The sequence below is a fragment of the Anomaloglossus baeobatrachus genome, chromosome 4 (genome assembly GCF_048569485.1).
Source record: "Anomaloglossus baeobatrachus isolate aAnoBae1 chromosome 4, aAnoBae1.hap1, whole genome shotgun sequence".
NCBI classification, from domain to species: domain Eukaryota; kingdom Metazoa; phylum Chordata; class Amphibia; order Anura; family Aromobatidae; genus Anomaloglossus; species Anomaloglossus baeobatrachus.
Window position 1 is genome coordinate 39,478,322 of NC_134356.1, and position 18,374 is coordinate 39,496,695.

The following is an 18,374-nucleotide window of genomic DNA, read 5'->3' on the forward strand; positions in this document are numbered from 1 at the left end:
TCCTGCGCGATCACCGTCCTGCGCGATCACCGTCCTGTGCGATCACCGTCCTGTGCTGTCACCATCCTGTGCTGTCACCATCCTGTGCTGTCACCATCCTGTGCTGTCACCGTCCTGCGCTGTCACCGTCTTGAGCTGGTTCAGTCTAACATGTCCAGGAACTGTACAAATTGTCATACTCTGTAACTTCCCATCACCTCTTCTCCAGTGGGTGCTTTTTCTTCATCAGCATTCTGCCAGTCCTATAGGTGCTAGAACGTCCTTTTCTTCACATGCATGTTTATGGAGAAGTCAAGGCATCTTTATTGTATCTGAGCTCCATAAAATTTTGTACCATTTTATTTTTTGCTTCCACTGGATCCATAGATGGATTGATATGCAGCTTAGTATTTTTTACACTTTGTGTTTTCTAGAGGCTTCATGGAGAGCTACCGCTGAGCCTTGATGAACTGGAAAAAGTATTCACTACTCTGGATTCAGATGGGAACGGATATCTAACATTGGATGAATTCACTACAGGATTTAGTGAGTGTTTTTGTACAAGTCTTGGGTTAGTCACATCTGAAAAATTACATTTAAAGGGAATGTTTCATCAGAAAAGTAAATACAAAAATAGAAATCTTGCTATTTTGACTTCGGCCATCTTAGACTACTATTTTTCAGGTTTTTTCAAAACATTTACATGCACATTAGTAGCAATAGACAGACTCCTCCCCTATCTAGTGCATTAAAGCTTCTAATGAGCGTGTGCAAAGCTGAGTATGAAGGGAGGAGGAGCTGTGAATGGTGGGTCCTGGGTTATCCGCTATATATAAAGTTATCTGTCAGTTTAATCATGTCTGCGATGATAATGAACTTCTGAAAAGTTTTATGTAAAGAAGAAATAGCCCAAGCCAAAATGAAAACTGCAAAAACCTGATGATGCATTCCCTTTAAATAGGTCATTACAATCAAAATGTCATTATCTCCCTCTTACGTGAAAACTCTGTGTATAAGACTTTAAAACCATATTTATTGTGGGTGTACGGTTGATGCCTTGTATATTTTGAATATGCTTACATTGGGCCCTATATTGGTTGTCATTCCCCACTCCAGAGTTTCCCAGACCCTTCCTGGTCATGTCAGGGGTTAAGTCCCATCGGCCTTGTTCTGGTTTCAGGAGACACTACATCTGGTCCCTGAACCTGCATTCCAGTGCTGGTTATAGTTTTGCTCTGCAGCCTGTGACTGGCTCTGGTGAGATTTTCTGTTTGATCTGACTCCTAGTTACCGTGCCCTGACCTGTACCCTCCCCCGTTCGTCCGTCTGTCCCAGTCCCTGACTTCCCTCTCCTGTCATTTGTTTACCCATCTTGGTTCATCCTCCTTCCCGTGTTTGTGTCTCCTCACCCTCCGGTCTTGTCTTCTGCTTCCTGTGCCCTTGGTATTTCCCTCTGCATACCTGATCTCCCGGCATCTGACCTCGGTTCTGTTTTCTGACCTGATCTTGATCTTCCCTCTGCACTAACTTGACTTCCCGGCTTGACCCTAATTGTTTGACTACTCTGTTGCCCCCTGGTGGTTCACCTGTGAACTGCCTGCTGAGGTTACACTGCTGTACTTCTGCCTCCCTTCTGTTACAGTGTTACTTTTACTCTCCATCACTACTCTACTGCCACCTAGTGGGGAATACGCTGTACTACTTCTTACTAGCCCTTTGTACAGCGTGACAGGTTGTTCATGTTTGATCTGTGATGGGCACTGTTTGTGGCAATGCTGCCATACTTATGTCAGTGTGGCAATGAAGTAGATGAGATAATTTCCTTATTGCCACCTTGCAGAAGAAGATATTAGCATCAGTGCCGGCCCAGGAAGAGCGTGGAGCTGAAGCACTGCACTACATTACCGGTGGGCCAGGGCAGAGGGCAGTCTACAAAAGGTCAACTTTTGGCATCAATTATAAAATGTGTAGGGAAACCATAAGAGGTGCCTGAGGAACCTGTCGCAAGCCCATGTGTGCAGGAGAAGTTTGGACATTGAAGGTTATGTCTGTCATGATCCAAGTCTGTATTGGCCACTGTGGTTTTGATTATTTCACCCAGCTCTGGCCTGGTCATGTCAGGGGTTAACTCCTCCCTGCCTCACTCTGGTTTCCAGGACACTATATCCTGGTGCTGCACCTCCGGTTCAGTGCCAGTGATAGTGTATGCTCTGCAGGGTGTGTTACTGGCTCTGGGGAGTTACCTGATCTGTCCTGCCTCCCAGCTACCTTGTTCTGACCCGTACTCTCCTTCGTTTGTCCGTTTGTCCCGGTTTCTGACTACCCGCCCCTGTCTACTGTGTACCCTTGCCTGTCTGTCTAATCCCGGTCCCAACCTGTTTTTGTCCTCCCCATTGTTTGTACTTAGACTTCCCGGCATCTGACCTGTATCCTCATTCCTAACTTTGTCTCTGTCTCTCCCCTCTGTTGCACACGTGACTTCCCGGTTTCCAACCCTCGCTATCACCTGACCATGACTTGGCTATCCCTGTGCTATTGACGAGACCTCCTATTGCTGGCCTGTTTTACTGACTGCTCTACTGCCCTCTGGTGGTTTGCCTGCTAACTGCACTCTGAAGCTACACTGCTTGTAATTTTAGAGTCTCCCTTAGTACAGTATGACAATGCCAATACGCAGTGTCGGACTGGGGTGCAAGACCCCACCAGTACCAATAACTTTGGGGCCCTACTGTTCAGCTACATCCAAATAGTAGATTATCCCGATTCACACTCTTACCTTTGCTTCTATGTAGTAATAACCTAGGTAGGTTGTTATATCAATGATGAGATTCCGCCTTTGTCTGTAGATAGGGAATAAAGAGTATTGTGACATCTACTGCTCATATAGGAGAGGTGGGGGTCCACCGGGAAATTCACCTGTCGTCCTGTGGGCCAGTCCGAGTCTGGCAATACACCATAAGTAGACGTTAGCGGGAGGTAATGACTGTGATTGGAAGTTGGACCAGAAATCAAGAAGGGCCATACCGGTATCATGCAGCAAGGCTAGACCTTTGGCATAGAACCCAAGCTGGTGAGCTGATGGGGAGGACACTGTATGGATTGTGTGAGACCAGCCCTAAGAGAGTTAGAAACTAATGATGGGCAAATGTACTCAGCATTGCTCAGGACTCGATCAATCGGGTACTCGCGGTGCTCGGCCAAGTATCAAGGGGACTCTGATGTGTTGTTCCTGAAACATCGAGCACAGAGAACAGGCTCGCTTCACTGAATGATGGGAGACGGCACCCCAGTGACAACCACTTGTAGTCTCTGAATGGCTGTCACTGGGGGTAAAAACAACGTTTTCGGATGTAGTGTCTCCCTTGACATCTCAATAAAAAAATAATTTCCAGACGTAGACCCCAATACCAATATCATGGGAAATTTCATGTTTCTGTGCCAACAGAGTGGAAGGGTTTTCCTGATGTGATGCTTGAGCTATCCTCAGCCAATCAGATGACTCCACTTCTGGTGGCCCACCCTTGTGGTCTCAGAGACAAAAAGAGACTCTGCATCAATATCTCCTTACTGTCGCGTGAGTGACACCGGAAGCATGGCGCACAACGCGACACATTACAACACAAAGGATACACCAGGGCCACTTTAATAATGGTGGGCCCTAGCGCTAGTGAGGAGGAAGATGGGACACCTCCTTCACTCACCTACAGATGTACACTACACTCCTATATTATCTCTATATAAGTCTCGCATCTGTCGCTGAACAGGATACCTGAGACTCTGGAAAACCCTGTAATAGCCCTGGCTAGTGAGTGGACAGGTAAGGGATGCTAGTCCCACTGTTGCACTATTGACACACCAAGGGAAGGAAAGACAGACAGGGGGAAACACAACAAGAGACTACTGCAGTCTGTACCAAGACTGCAGCCTACACAGCACCTTGCAGAGAGGGTTACACCAGCTCCTTCCACCTCCGGGCCAAGCATTCAAATGAATAAGAGAATAACTGGCACCCTTTACTGGGAGCAGAGGGTATATATAGGGACTGGGAGTGGTCCAAACCGGAAACACCTGCGAAGGTAATGATAATGCTTGCTGGCAAGGAATACTGGCATTAACCCTCTCCTCCCCAAAGGAAAGGAATACATTTAATCTGCAGAGTCTCAAGGCAAAGAGACTCTGGACCAGAACCTGTCACTAGTCTCTACAACAGCCAGACAACCGTGACACTTACTACCAGTCTTCTACACATTTTTTTTTTATAAATTGAGTTTTTTAGTGGTAAATTGAAAATTCCAATATTACGAAAATTAGCTTATTAGACATTCCATATGTTCAGATCTTCCTGATATAATGCTAGTGCTCTCCTCAGCACTGCGAGCCAATCAGATGCTATTCCTCTTCTAGTCTCCCGCCCCTGAGGTCTGCTCTCCTCAGCACTGCGAGCCAATCAGATGCTATTCCTCTTCTAGTCTCCCTCCCCTGAGGTCTCACAGACATTGATAACCTGCAGCAGCATACCCCTCCTCCTCCCAGTTTTCTATATAGTATTAATAATCTAGATTTTGGAGGCTGAAAAGGTTTCTGAACATCTACGGCGAGGAAAGTCAGGTAAATTACTAGCTGTAATAATATTACAACACGTGAGTTCTTTTTATGGTATTTTATAGCCTTCATTTTATGGTTATGGAATGTGACTGCCGAAATTGTAACTTTATTAATCACCGTGTAAATTGTTGTTCCTTTTATAGAAGATTCCTCTTAATACCTTTCTGCAAATTCACAATGTTAAAAAAATTCTTTAGCTCAAATAGTCACAAGTGAGCTTCATAGTGCGCCATTTTCAGCGTTAATATAAGGATATACCATACAAAATGACATTGTGGTGCCGTGTAAGCCAGAAAAATTCCATGTAAATACTGTATTTTTCATTTTATAAGACGCACTGGATTATAAGACTAAATTTGGAGGAGGAAAATAGGAAAAAATATTTTTTTATGTTAAAATTAGGGTTCGTCTTATAATCCTAGTGCGTCTGCTAATATCTCACCAGGGGGAGAGGAGCTGCTCAGTAGGGTCGGCAATGCTGTGGGTTCGGAGGAGGGGGTGTCACGGATCAGGATGGTCAGTGGATGGAGGGTTGGCAATGCTGTGGGCTCGAAGGAGGGGGTGTCGCGGCTCAGGAGGATCAGTGGATGGAGGGTTGGCAATGCTGTGGGCTCGGAGGAGGGGGTGTCGCGGCTCAGGAGGGTCAGTGGACGGAGGGTTGGCAATGCTGTGGGCTCGGAGGAGGGGGTGTCGCGGCTCAGGAGGATCAGTGGATGGAGGGTTGGCAATGCTGTGGGCTCGGAGGAGGGGGTGTCGCGGCTCAGGAGGGTCAGTGGACGGAGGGTTGGCAATGCTGTGGGCTCGAAGGAGGGGGTGTCGCGGCTCAGGAGGATCAGTGGATGGAGGGTTGGCAATGCTGTGGGCTCGAAGGAGGGGGTTTCATGGCTCAGGAGGATCAGTGGACGGAATGCTAGCAATGCTATGGGTTCGGAGGAGGGAGTGTCGCGGCTCAGAAGCGTCAGTGGACGGAAGGAAGGTCGGTGATGCTGCCGGCTTGGAGAAGGGGGTGTCGCGGCTCAGAAGCGTCAGTGGACGGAAGGAAGGTCGGTGATGCTGCCGGCTTGGATAAGGGGGTGTCGCGGCTCAGAAGCGTCAGTGGACGGAAGGAAGGTCGGTGATGCTGCCGGCTTGGAGAAGGGGGTGTCGCGGCTCAGGAGGATCAGTGGATGGAGGGTTGGCAATGCTGTGGGCTCGGAGGAGGGGGTGTCGCGGCTCAGGAGGGTCAGTGGACGGAGGATTGGCAATGCAGTGGGCTCGGAGGAGGGGGTGTCGCGGCTCAGAAGCGTCAGTGGAAGGAAGGTCGGTGATTCTGCCGGCTTGGAGAAGGGGGTGTCGCGGCTCAGGAGGATCAGTGGATGGAGGGTTGGCAATGCTGTGGGCTCGGAGGAGGGGGTGTCGCAGATCAGGATGGTCAGTGGATGGAGGGTTGGCAATGCTGTGGGCTCGGAGGAGGGGGTGTCGCGGCTCAGGAGGGTCAGTGGACGGAGGGTTGGCAATGCAGTGGGCTCGGAGGAGGGGGTGTCGCGGCTCAGAAGCATCAGTGGAAGGAAGGTCGGTGATGCTGCCGGCTTGGAGAAGGGGGTGTCGCGGCTCAGGAGGATCAGTGGATGGAGGGTTGGCAATGCTGTGGGCTCGGAGGAGGGGGTGTCGCGGCTCAGGAGGGTCAGTGGACGGAGGGTTGGCAATGCAGTGGGCTCGGAGGAGGGGGTGTCACGGATCAGGATGGTCAGTGGATGGAGGGTTGGCAATGCTGTGGGCTCGAAGGAGGGGGTTTCATGGCTCAGGAGGATCAGTGGACGGAATGCTAGCAATGCTATGGGTTCGGAGGAGGGAGTGTCGCGGCTCAGAAGCGTCAGTGGACGGAAGGAAGGTCGGTGATGCTGCCGGCTTGGAGAAGGGGGTGTCGCGGCTCAGGAGGATCAGTGGATGGAAGGTTGGCAATGCTGTGGGCTCGGAGGAGGGGGTGTCGCGGCTCAGGAGGGTCAGTGGACGGAGGGTTGGCAATGCAGTGGGCTCGGAGGAGGGGGTGTCGCGGCTCAGAAGCGTCAGTGGAAGGAAGGTCGGTGATGCTGCCGGCTTGGAGATGGGGGTGTTGCGGCTCAGGAGGATCAATGTATGGAGGGTTGGCAATGCTGTGGGCTCGAAGGAGGGGGTTTCACGGCTCAGGAGGGTCAGTGGACGGAATGCTAGCAATGCAGTGGGTTCAAAGGAGGGGGTGTCGCGGCTCAGAATCGTTAGTGGAACGAAGGTCGGTGTTGCTGCCGGCTTGGAGAAGGGGGTGTCGCGACTCAGGAGGATCAGTGGATGGAGGGTTGACAATGCTGTGGGCTCGGAGGAGGGGGTTTCACGCCTCAGGATGGTCAGTGGACGGAGGATCGGCGATACTGCGGGCTCACTTCTATCGCGGCAGTGGGCTGCACTGATCTGCCGGCAGGCTGCAGGCTGCATTGAACTTCCGACGGTTGATGCAATGGACTTCAAGAAAATTGCTGCTGAGGCGACGCGTGCGCTTATTGGCTTCCGTGGCCATTTTCTTGAAGTCAATCGCGCCACCAACCAGGAGCTCAATGGACCCCACATCCCGCCGACAGGTCAATGGCACCTTTGAGACCACACTATTGCCGACCCTCTGTCCTGTGACCCTCCTGAGCCGCTCCACTGCTCCTATGAGCCCTCAGCATGACCGACCCTGCCTCCTGTGACCCTACTCCACCACCACCTTCCCGGTAAGCCATATCCGGATTTATTAGACGCACCCCTATTTTCCAACCAGTTTTGGGGGGGGGGGGGGAAGTGCGTCTTATAATCTGGAAAATACGGAACTTATGCCCCAAAAATGATAAAAGTAATGATTTGTAAACCTGCCTGATGAAGACAGCCGTATATACAATTTTTCGGGTTTGCCAATGAAGGTGTCACTCCTAGAATATTTTGGTACTTTTTGGGGCATAAGTATCTATATCGGCAGTAATGTAAGAATCCATCAGTTTTGGAAATTATTTAATTTGCACCAGTTTTAGCTCAATTTTTTCAATATTTTAGGTCACTTTTTGCACGGAGAAGAGATGCAGATCAAAGACGAATCCAAGGGGAGACTCGATGCTCGGCTCGAATTCGACAACATGTATAAGACCAAATGGGAAGAAAGCGCCCAAGACGTCCCGGAGGAAGACGTGAACACCCAATTCTACAACCTGATCGATGCTTTGGGAGCGAATAAGTATTTGGAAGAGTAAGTGTAGTACATCATGGCTGGTTTGGAAGACCCCTTGGCTTTTTTAAGGCAATTATTGGACAAAACCTCTTAAAATGTTGGTGCGACTGACAGATTATTGATCATATTACATTGGAATATCTAGAAGATTCATTTTAGTGGCCCCATGGGTAAAAATAGTAGGAAAAAAGTGGTTAAAATCCTTGCATGTCAGCAAACCTGATGATTTATAAGGGAACGGTTGGCCAACTAATATGTATGGGGGTGTACTAACTATTAACCAGTTGCGAATGTTGGAAGAAAGAAGGGTAGGGCATGTCGTTCTTCAGCATGCTGCCCAATCCTTTTATTCTTAGAGGGAATCTGTAACCGGATTTGTACTAGTTAATCTAATATGTAGGGGCTGAAACCCTGAGTTCAATCATGTGTCACTTACTGGGCTACTTTAATAAAATCAGTGTTTTACGAACAGGAGATTATCACTAGACTACTAGGTGTCATAACTGAAGTTGATCTCCTGTTCTGTGTAACCCCGCCCTCACCACTGATCTGCAGCTTCTGCCTATGCACAGCATACTCAGAAAGCTAACAGTCAGGGCTGTGGGCAGGGTTATACAAAGCTCAGCATTTAGAAAACTGATAGATCTTCAGCAGAGAAAACTGTGATTACATCAAAACTACAGCAAGCAGATCAGTAAGTGACACATTACTTGAATGAAGGTCTCTGTCTCTACATTATGATGCTGTAGAAAAAACCTGGTGACAGATTCACTCAAATAGAGATAAGGTTCCCATAGAGGGGCAATTGATTGAAAGAATCTTGATGAAACAGTGTCAGTTTAACAATACATTTTATGGCCACATTAAAAGTATGCTGATTCCTTTAACAGAGGACACCCGGATGTGGGTGGGCAACGATAGTGATTTCAGGTTCTCTTTTTTTTTATTCACTTTTTTATTTATTGTTCAATATTGTCTATTGTTCTAGAATGAAATCTCTCTGTCTGTCTCTGTATCAGTCTCTCTGTCTCTCTCTATCTTTGCATCTGTCTGTCTCTATCTCTGTGTCTGTCTCTTTCTATCTCTGTGTCTGTCTGTTTCTTTCTATCTCTGTGTCTGTCTGTCTCTTTCTATCTCTGTCTGTCTCTTTCTATCTCTGTGTCTGTCTGTCTCTTTCTATCTCTGTCTGTCTCTTTCTATCGCTGTGTCTGTCTGTCTCTTTCTATCTCTGTGTCTGTCTGTCTCTTTCTATCTCTGTGTCTGTCTGTCTCTTTCTATCTCTATGTCTGTCTGTCTCTTTCTATCTCTGTGTCTATCTGTCTCTATCGCTGTGTCTGTCTGTCTCTTTCCCCATCTGACTCTTTCCCCGTCAGACTCCTCTTTCCCCGTCTGACTCCTCTTTCCCCGTCTGACTCCTCTTTCCCCGTCTGACTCTTTCCACGTCTGTCTTTTTCCTCAGTCTGTCTCTTTCCCCATCTGTCTCTGTCTTTGTCTGTCTCTTTACCAGTCTGTCTCTTTCCCCGTTTGACTCTTTCCACGTCTATCTTTGTCTGTCTCTCTGTCTCTTTCCAGGTCTGTCTCTTTCACCGTCTATCTTTGTCTCTCTGTCTCTTTCCCTGTCTGCATCTGTTTGTCTCTTTCCCCGTGTTTCTTTCTGTCTGTTTCTTTCTGTCTGTCTGGCTTTTTTTTCCTATCTGTCTCTATCTGTCTCTGTTTGTCTCTGTCTCTTTCCCTGTGTGCCTCTTTATCTGTCTGTCTGTCTCTGTCTGTCTCTCAGTCTGTGTCTGTCTGTCTCTCTACCGACATCATATTACCTCACACATAAGCTTCTTATACTATGAATCTCCTTTAATCCTATAGCAACCAATCATAGCCTGTAGCTCGCAGCTCCATTCAGTTTAATGGAGGCAGGTTTTTTGGAGAGTAACTGTAAAGCGCGGGGTTCAAGTTTCTTGTCAAAACATAGTCTATGACGTTCCAAGAGTCACATGAGGCATCTGTGCAAAATTTTGTGATTGTAAATGCAACGGTGCGGATTCCTTTAGCGGACATACACACATACATACACTCAGCTTTATATATTAGACTAGCTGTACTACCCGGCTTCGCCCGGCTTAATAACTGTTGTTAACAAAATAGAATGTATTAACGCCCGGGATATTAACTGTCTCTCTGTTTCTCTCCCATTCTCTGTCTGTCTCCCATTCTGTATATATCTCTCTGTCTCTCTCTCTATCTCTTTGTCTGTCTGTCTCTTTCCCTGTCTGTCTCTGACTGTCTCTGTCTCTTTCTCCGTCTGTCTCAATCTCTTTCCCTGTCTGTCTATCTATCTCTTTCCCTGTCTGTTTATCTATCTCTGTCACTTTCCCTGTCTATTTCTTTCCCTGTCTGTCTCTTTCCCTCTTTCCCTGTCTGTCTCTTTCCCTCTGTCTCTTTCCCTGTGTCTGTCTCTTTGTCTGTCTCTTTACCTGTCTTTGTCTGTCTCTTACCCTGTCTGTCTCTTTCCCTTTCTTTCCCTGTCTGTCTGTTTCCCTGTGTCTGTCTCTGTCTCTTTCCCTGTCAGTCTGTCTCTTTGTCTGTCTCTTTGTGTCTGTCTCTTACCCTGTCTATGTCTGTTTCTTTCCCTGTCTGTGTCTTTCTCTTTCCCTGGCTGCATTATGACACGCCAACATTCCATATAAGGGCGTGGCTGCGCATTCTTCTGAAGTTCTGGCTGCACTGTGGCTCCCAGCTCCATTCGCTTTAATGGAGGCAGGTTTTTTGGCGAATAACTGTAAAGCGCGGGGTTAAAATTTCCCCTCAAAACATAGCCTATGATGCTCTCGGCGACCAGAAGTGTGATTGTGCAAAATTTTGTGGCTGTAGCTGCGACGGTGCAGATGCCAATCCCGGACACACACACACACACACACAAACACACACACACACACACACACAAACACACAAACACACACACACACATTCAGCTTTATATATATTAGATTATAAAAACATTAGAATACTAAAAATCATCATTATAAGGGCCCATAATGGCCGTCTTAGATAACATTTTTTTCCAAGTCACGACATCTTTAATCTGCGGTTAACAATTATAGCTGAAGCTAATTAAATGCAAAACTATTAACACTTGTCTTTTTGCTACAATGCTGGATCATTTTCTAGGCAGCAATTACATGAGCCCTCGTAATGAAAGGACGGCGAGCAGGACATAAACCAGGCATTTCTTCTCCATTTTGTAAAGAGCACATTATTGGTTTCACAATCGCTGCACAAAATGATTTCCATAGAAAAAGGAGTACTTCGCTTTACTAAGCGCCGGGGCCCGGAAGCGTTTTCTTGTTGTAGATAATACAGGTCATTTTCCAGGAGTAGATTGTGCTCCTCGGGCCTGTTGTGTCCACGGCATGAGATGTAAAATTACGGGGACAAGTCATTTAGTCAGTAGATGATAATCTGGGCAAATGTGAAATGGAAATTGAACCTATTGTCACGCGGTGTTCGGATCCACACCTGTTGGGTGCCACGACGGCATCTGACCCTGTTCACATTGTACGAGTCCGACAGGCAACCTGATGTCCCCTAGTTGTTCGTCCAGAGCCGGGCGTCGGCTGATTCATTTCCATTTTTCCCCAGTTAATTCCTATGGATTGGCTCCTGGGAGTTTAGGTTGCTGATTACCACCCACAGCCGTCTCCTTCCTATTTAAAGGGAACCTGTCACCAGTTTTGGGGCCTATAAGCTGCGGCCACCACCAGTGGGCTCTTATATACAGCATTCTAACATGCTGTATATAAGAGCCCAGGTCACTGTGTATAACATAAAAATCACTTTATAATACTCACCTAAGGGGCGGGGTGGTGCAGACTGGTAAGACGAGTGTCTCCGTTCCCCGGTATCGGCGCCTCCTCTTTCGGCCATCTTTGTTCTCTTTCTTCTGAAACCAGGTGCATGGCGCGTCCCACATCATCCACACTCGCCGGGATTGAGGTCCTGCGCATGACCTCAATGCCGGCCTGTGTGGATGAAGTACGACGCGTCATGCACCCAGGCTTCAGATAAAGGAGGACAAAGATGGACAAAAAAGGAGGCGCCAGTACTGGAGAAACTCATCCGACCGGTCTACACCGCACCACCCTTTAGGTGAGTATTATAAAGTGATTTTTACGTTCTACACAGCGTCCTGGGCTCTTATATACAGTATGTTAGAATGCTATATACAAGAGCCCACTGGTGGTGGCCACAGCTTATAGTAGCCAAATATGGTGACAGGTTCCCTTTAAGGTATGGTATCCTGTTTTTCTGAGCCGATTATAGCTTCAGCATAGCTCCAGCGATTCCGGTCTCAGTGGTGATCCAGTTCTTGATGATCTGTAGTTTCTCTTTTTGAGTGGTGTGGAAGTTCCCCTGTTGTGCATTTACTTCCTTCCTTTTTTCTTTATTCCCTCTGTACATGTATAGTCTCTCCTTCGTGTCTGAGTGTGGTGTGTCCCAGTTTTGGTTCTCCCTTGCCCATGTCGTTTTCATGAAGTTTTGTTTCTATGTTTTCCAAGGGTGTGGGAGAGGGGGAATAAGATAAGATCAGGGCTCGGACAGAAGTTAGGGTCATGCTGGGGGCTCAGATCTTGCTACCTTCAAGCATACCTCTGAGATAAGGGACAGCGCAGGGTCTCTAGTTTGAGGGCCAGCTTTGGAGCCCCTGTGCAGTCATTTCATACCTCGTGAGACCTATAGTGTGAGCTCTGATAAAAGATTGCTGATTCCGATCCGGCTTTAAAATATATAATGAATTTTATTTTTTGTAGATTTTTTTGCTAAAAAAAATATTAATTATTGCTCTCATTCTATACCAAGTTGGTGACAAATACATAATTATCTCTGCAAGGTAACCTCTAGAATTCAGTTCTTCTCTGTGGAGAAACGTAGCAATGTTTCATTTCCCTGCAGTGCCTCCGCAGGTGAAATAAAGTATTGCATGCTGCCCAATCATATCAATAGGTTATCTGTGTAATGGAGGATGAGACAGGTCCTCCAGAAATGCTCTTTGCAATCCCCCTTTCTTCTGGTCAAGAGATGGTGTGGTGGCCTTGAGGAGTTAAGCCTAGCCCTGGTTGGCCTAATTCTCTTCGCTACTGTATCTGTATAGTTTATAAGCCAGAGGATGGGGAAAAAAGGCATCCAAGATAATGTGAAAGCCATCACACTGTCCTGGGAGGTTGGCGGCATGTCCTGAAAGACACAAATATTGTTTAAATATAATGGTGGAGCAGGGAGCAGTCAGCTCCCTGCGCCACCATTTAGCTGTGCTCTCTCAAGCACAAGGCACAATGACGTGACTATATTGTACGCCTACAAGGGTCTTTTGGTTTTAGGTTGCAGCAGCAAGGACAGTAAGGCTCTAATCCCTGCCTATATGACTGTGATCCTAACCTATCCCTCCTCCAGCAACAAGCTCTACAGTGAATGCAGATAATAGCGATATTCATAGGGAATAGTATAGATGTAGCCGGACAAGCGACTTTTGGTTTTAGATCGCAGCAGCAAGGACTGTAAGGCTATAATCCCTGCCTATATGTCTTTAATCCTAACCTATCCCTCTTCCAGCAGCTCTCCACACACTGAATGCAGCAAACAATGGTATTAATAGGGAATAGAATAGATATAGACCTGCCAAAGGATGTTTCATTTTAGGCTGCAGCAGCTAGGACTGTAAGGCTCTAATCCGTATTTTCATGCCTGTAATCCAAACCTATCCCTCCTCCAGCAGCTCTCCCTACAGTGAATGCAGGTATAGCGGAATAGCTGTGTTAATAGGCAATAGACTAGATTTAGCCCTGATAAAAAACTTTTGGTTTTAGGTTGCAGCAGCAAGGACTGTATGGCTATATTTCCTGCCAATATGCCTCTAATACAAACTTATCCTTCCTCCAGCAGCTATCCCTACACTGAATGTAGGTAACAGAAGTATTAATAGGAAATAGAATAGATGTATCCCTGACAAAGGATTTTTGGTTTTAGGGTGCAGCAGCAAGGACTGTAAGGCTATAATCCCTGCCTATATGCCTCTAATCCAAACCTATCCTTCCTCCAGCAGCTATCCCTACACTGAATGTAGGTAACAGAAGTATTAATAGGAAATAAAATAGATGTAGCCCTGATAAAGGATTTTTGGTTTTAAGGTGCAGCAGCAAGGACTGTAAGACTATAATCCCTGCCTATATGCCTCTAATCCAAACCTATCCTTCCTCCAGCAGCTATCCCTACACTGAATGTAGGTAACAGAAGTATTAATAGGAAATAGAATAGATGTATCCCTGACAAAGGATTTTTGGTTTTAGGGTGCAGCAGCAAGGACTGTAAGGCTATAATCCCTGCCTATATGCCTCTAATCCAAACCTATCCTTCCTCCAGCAGCTATCCCTACACTGAATGTAGGTAACAGAAGTATTAATAGGAAATAGAATAGATGTATCCCTGACAAAGGATTTTTGGTTTTAAGGTGCAGCAGCAAGGACTGTAAGGCTATAATCCCTGCCTATATGCCTCTAATCCAAACCTATCCCTCCTCCAGGATCTGTCCGCATAGTGAATGCAGCAAACAGTGGTATTAAAAGGGAATAGAATAGATGTAGCCCTGAGAAGGGACTTTTGGTTTTAGGTTGCAGCAGCAAGGACTGTAAGGCTATAATCCCTTCCTTTATTCCTAAAATTCAAATTTATCCCACCTCCAGAAGCTAGCCCCACAGTGAATGCAGGTAACAGTGGTTTGACTCCAAGGACGGACAGTAAATAGCCCTAATAAGGAGTTTTGGTTTTAGGTTGCAGCAGCAGTATAACTATAGAAGGATTGGTTGCAATAAACCCTGCCTATATGCCTGTTCTAATCCCTAACTATCCCTCCTCCAGCAGCTATCCATTCAGTGAATGCGGGTAACAGCAATATTATTAGGGAATAGAATAGGTGTAGCCCTGACAAGGGACTTTTTCTTGTTTTAGGGTGCAGCAGCAGTATAACTATAGAAGGACTGGTTGCAACAAACCCTGCCTATATGCCTGCTCTAATCCCTAACTATCCCTCCTCCAGCAGCTATCCGTACAGTGAATGCGGGTAACAGCGATATTATTAGGGAATAGAATAGGTGTAGCCCTGACAAGGGACTTTTTTTTTGTTTTAAGGTGCAGCAGCAAGGACTGTAAGGCTATAAACCCTGGGATGCTCGATCATGTAGTGAGCAGTGGTGACCACGCTCATGACTACAACTGAGTGTTTATTTTAGTGAAACAAGTCACAAGGATTGTGTCTTCATTGCAGTGAAAATACAATGAAACGTTTGTGGATGGAATTAAGGAAGGATGAATCTCCTCATCTGCTTTCGAGTTTCGAAGAATTCCTCACCCGAGTCTTCTCACAACTTCAAGAAGCCAATGAGGAAAAGAACAAAATGGAGTGTGCACTCAACAAGTAAGTGAATGGACAATTGAATGAGTAGATGGACGGATGAGTTCAAGACATTGTCAAGGATTAAAAACAGCAGGGCGGGTTATTCTAAGAAAAGCACCGTCCTTGTCTACAGGCTATATGTGCTCTGCACCACGTGTGTTAATGATGCTGAGCTTCAATACCAGACATGCCCTGTAGACAAGGGTGGCGCTGTTTTTGAAATAAGGAAGCAATGTCTGCTGGTTTACAGTATCCAATCAAAGAAAATAGGGGTTCGGGATAGTAGTTTGGCATGCGCGGTTGAAAGGGTGGCCATCCCCTACACTTATTAGCGTATGTGGACTAATCTCTTCCATTAGCTGAGAAGGGTGGTCTTTCTTAAGGCATTTATGGTACCCCTTAAAGGAGTATTCTGGTATACACAAATGATCACCAATCCACTGGAAATACAACCATGTAACCTACAAATCCCTACTTTTCCCCAGAAGGCCATCCTGCATTGCAATGTTAGGTGGTCGTCTAAAGGGGGTTTCACTTTTCTTAGTCATTTTAATTGGAATATAAAGATCGTCTGGCCACTTGGAAATTTGGAAACATGACACCATCAAGCTTTACTGAATGATACAGTTTTAGAATTATAGATCAGTCACCAGGTTTTTGCTGTGTTTTTTTTTAAGAATTCTGCCAGCACTATAGGAGCTGGAGCTGCCCTTCCTTTGCTGATATTCATTCAAACATTATTATGGAAAAATATAGAAGTAATAATGATTGCATATAAGGATCCTATTTATATATATATATATATATATATATATATATATATATATATATATATATATATATATATATGTGTGTGTATTATTATTATTTTTTTTTTAATTCTGCCAGCACTATAGGAGCTGTAACTGCCTTTTCTCCTTTCTTTGCTGATATTCATTCAAACATTATTATGGAAAAATATAGAAGTAATAATGATTGCATATAAGGATCATATATATATATATATATATATATATATATATATATATGTATTATTATTTTTTTTTTTTTTAATTCTGCCAGCACTATAGGAGCTGGAACTGCCTTTTTTCCTTTCTTTCCAGATATTCATTCAAGAATTATTATGGGGGTAATAATGATTGCATACAAGGAGCCTAATTATTTATTTATTTTTAGAATTCTGTCAGCACTATAGGAGCTGGAACTTCCTTTTTTCCCTTTTTCCCTTTCTTTGCTGATGTTGATTCATGAATTATTATGGAGTAAATACATAGTAGTAATAATTATTGCATACAAAGATCCTATTGACTATTTTTCTTTGAGAATTCTGTCAGCACTATAGGAGCTGGAATTTCCTTTTTTTCCCTTTCTTTGCTGATATTGATTCATGAATTATTATGGAGTAAATACATAGTAATAATAATGATTGCATACAAAGATCCTATTGATTATTTTTCTTTGAGAATTCTGCCAGCACTATAGGAGCTGGAACTTCCTTTTTTCCTTTCTTTGTGATATCCATTCAAGAATTATTATGGTGTAAATACATAGTAGTAATAATAATTGCATACAATGATCCTATTCATTCTTTTTTTAGACTTCTGCCAGCACTATGGAATCTGGAACTTCCTTTTTTTCCTTTCTTTGCTGATATTCATTCACAAATTATTATGGAGTAAATACATAATAGTAATAGTGATTGCATACAAAGATCCTATTCACTTTTTTTTTTTAGAATTCTGTCAGCACTATAGGAGCTGGAACTTCCTTTTTTCCTTTCTTTGCTGATATTCATTCAAGAATTATTATTGAGTAAATACATAGTAGTAATTATAATTGCGTACAAAGATCCTATTCATTCTTTTGTTAGACTTCTGCCAGCACTATAGGAGCTGGAACTTCCTTTTTGCCTTTCTTTGCTGATATTCATTCAAAAATGATTATGGAGTAAATACATAGTAGTAATAATGATTGCATACAAAGATCCTATTCATGCTTTTTTTTTAGAACTCTGTCAGCACTATAGGAGCTGGAACTTCCTTTTTTTCCCTTTCTTTGCTGATATTGATTCATGAATTATTATGGAGTAAATACATAGTAGTAATAATGATTGCATACAAAGATCCTATTGACTCTATTTTTCTTTGAGAATTCTGCCAGAACTATAGGAGCTGGAACTTCCTTTTTTCCTTTCTTTGTGATATCCATTCAAGAATTATTATGGAGTAAAAACACAATAGTAATAATGATTGCATACAAATATCTTATTCACTTTTTTTTAGAATTCTGCGAGCACTATAGGACCTGGAACTTCCTTTTTTTCCTTTCTTTGCTGAGAGTCATTCATGACTTATTATGGAGTAAATACATAGTAGTAATAATAATTGCATACAATGATCCTATTCATTTTTTTTTTTAGACTTCTGCCAGCACTATAGGAGCTGGAACTTCCTTTTTTCCCCTTTATTTGCTGATATTCATTCATGAATTATTATGGAGTAAATACATAGTAGTAATAATAATTGCATACAAAGATCCTATTCATTCTTTTTTTTTAGACTTCTGCCAGCACTATAGGAGCTGGAACTTTTTGCCTTTTTTTGCTGATATTCATTAAAAAATATTATGGAATAAAAGCACCGTAGTAATAATAATGATTGCATGCAAATATCCTATTCACTTTTTTAGAATTCTGTCAGCACTATAAGAGCTGGAATTTCCTTTTTTTCCTTTCTTTCCTGATATTCATTCATGAATTATTATGGAGTGAATACATAGTAGTAATAATGATTGCATACAAATATCCTATTCACTTTTTTTTTTTAGAATATTGTCAGCACTATAGGAGCTGGAACTTCCTTTTTGACTTTCTTTGCTTATATTTATTCAAAAATATTATGGAATAAATACACAGCAGTAATAATACTTATTCATTTATATAGCGCTATTAATTCCACAGCGCTTTACATACATTGGCTACACTGTCCCCATTGGGGGTCACAATCTAAATTCCCTATCAGTACGTTTTTGGAGTGTGGGAGGAAACTGGAGAACCCGGAGGAAACCCACGCAAACACGGGCAGAACATACAAACTCCTTGCAGATGTTGTCCTTAGTGGGACTAGAACCAAGGACCCC

At 44.3% G+C, this 18,374-nt stretch overlaps 1 protein-coding gene across 1 annotated transcript in view; it reads left to right on the plus strand.

Annotated features, from left to right (window-relative positions):
* Positions 1-18,374, plus strand: part of CRACR2A (calcium release activated channel regulator 2A) — a 145,602-nt gene that overhangs the window by 63,860 nt on the left and 63,368 nt on the right. Inside the window, exons 3-5 of the mRNA XM_075342196.1 lie at positions 414-525; positions 7,627-7,816; positions 15,108-15,257. Coding sequence (XP_075198311.1) covers positions 414-525; positions 7,627-7,816; positions 15,108-15,257 — 452 coding nt within the window. The remainder of the gene's footprint in view (positions 1-413; positions 526-7,626; positions 7,817-15,107; positions 15,258-18,374) is intronic.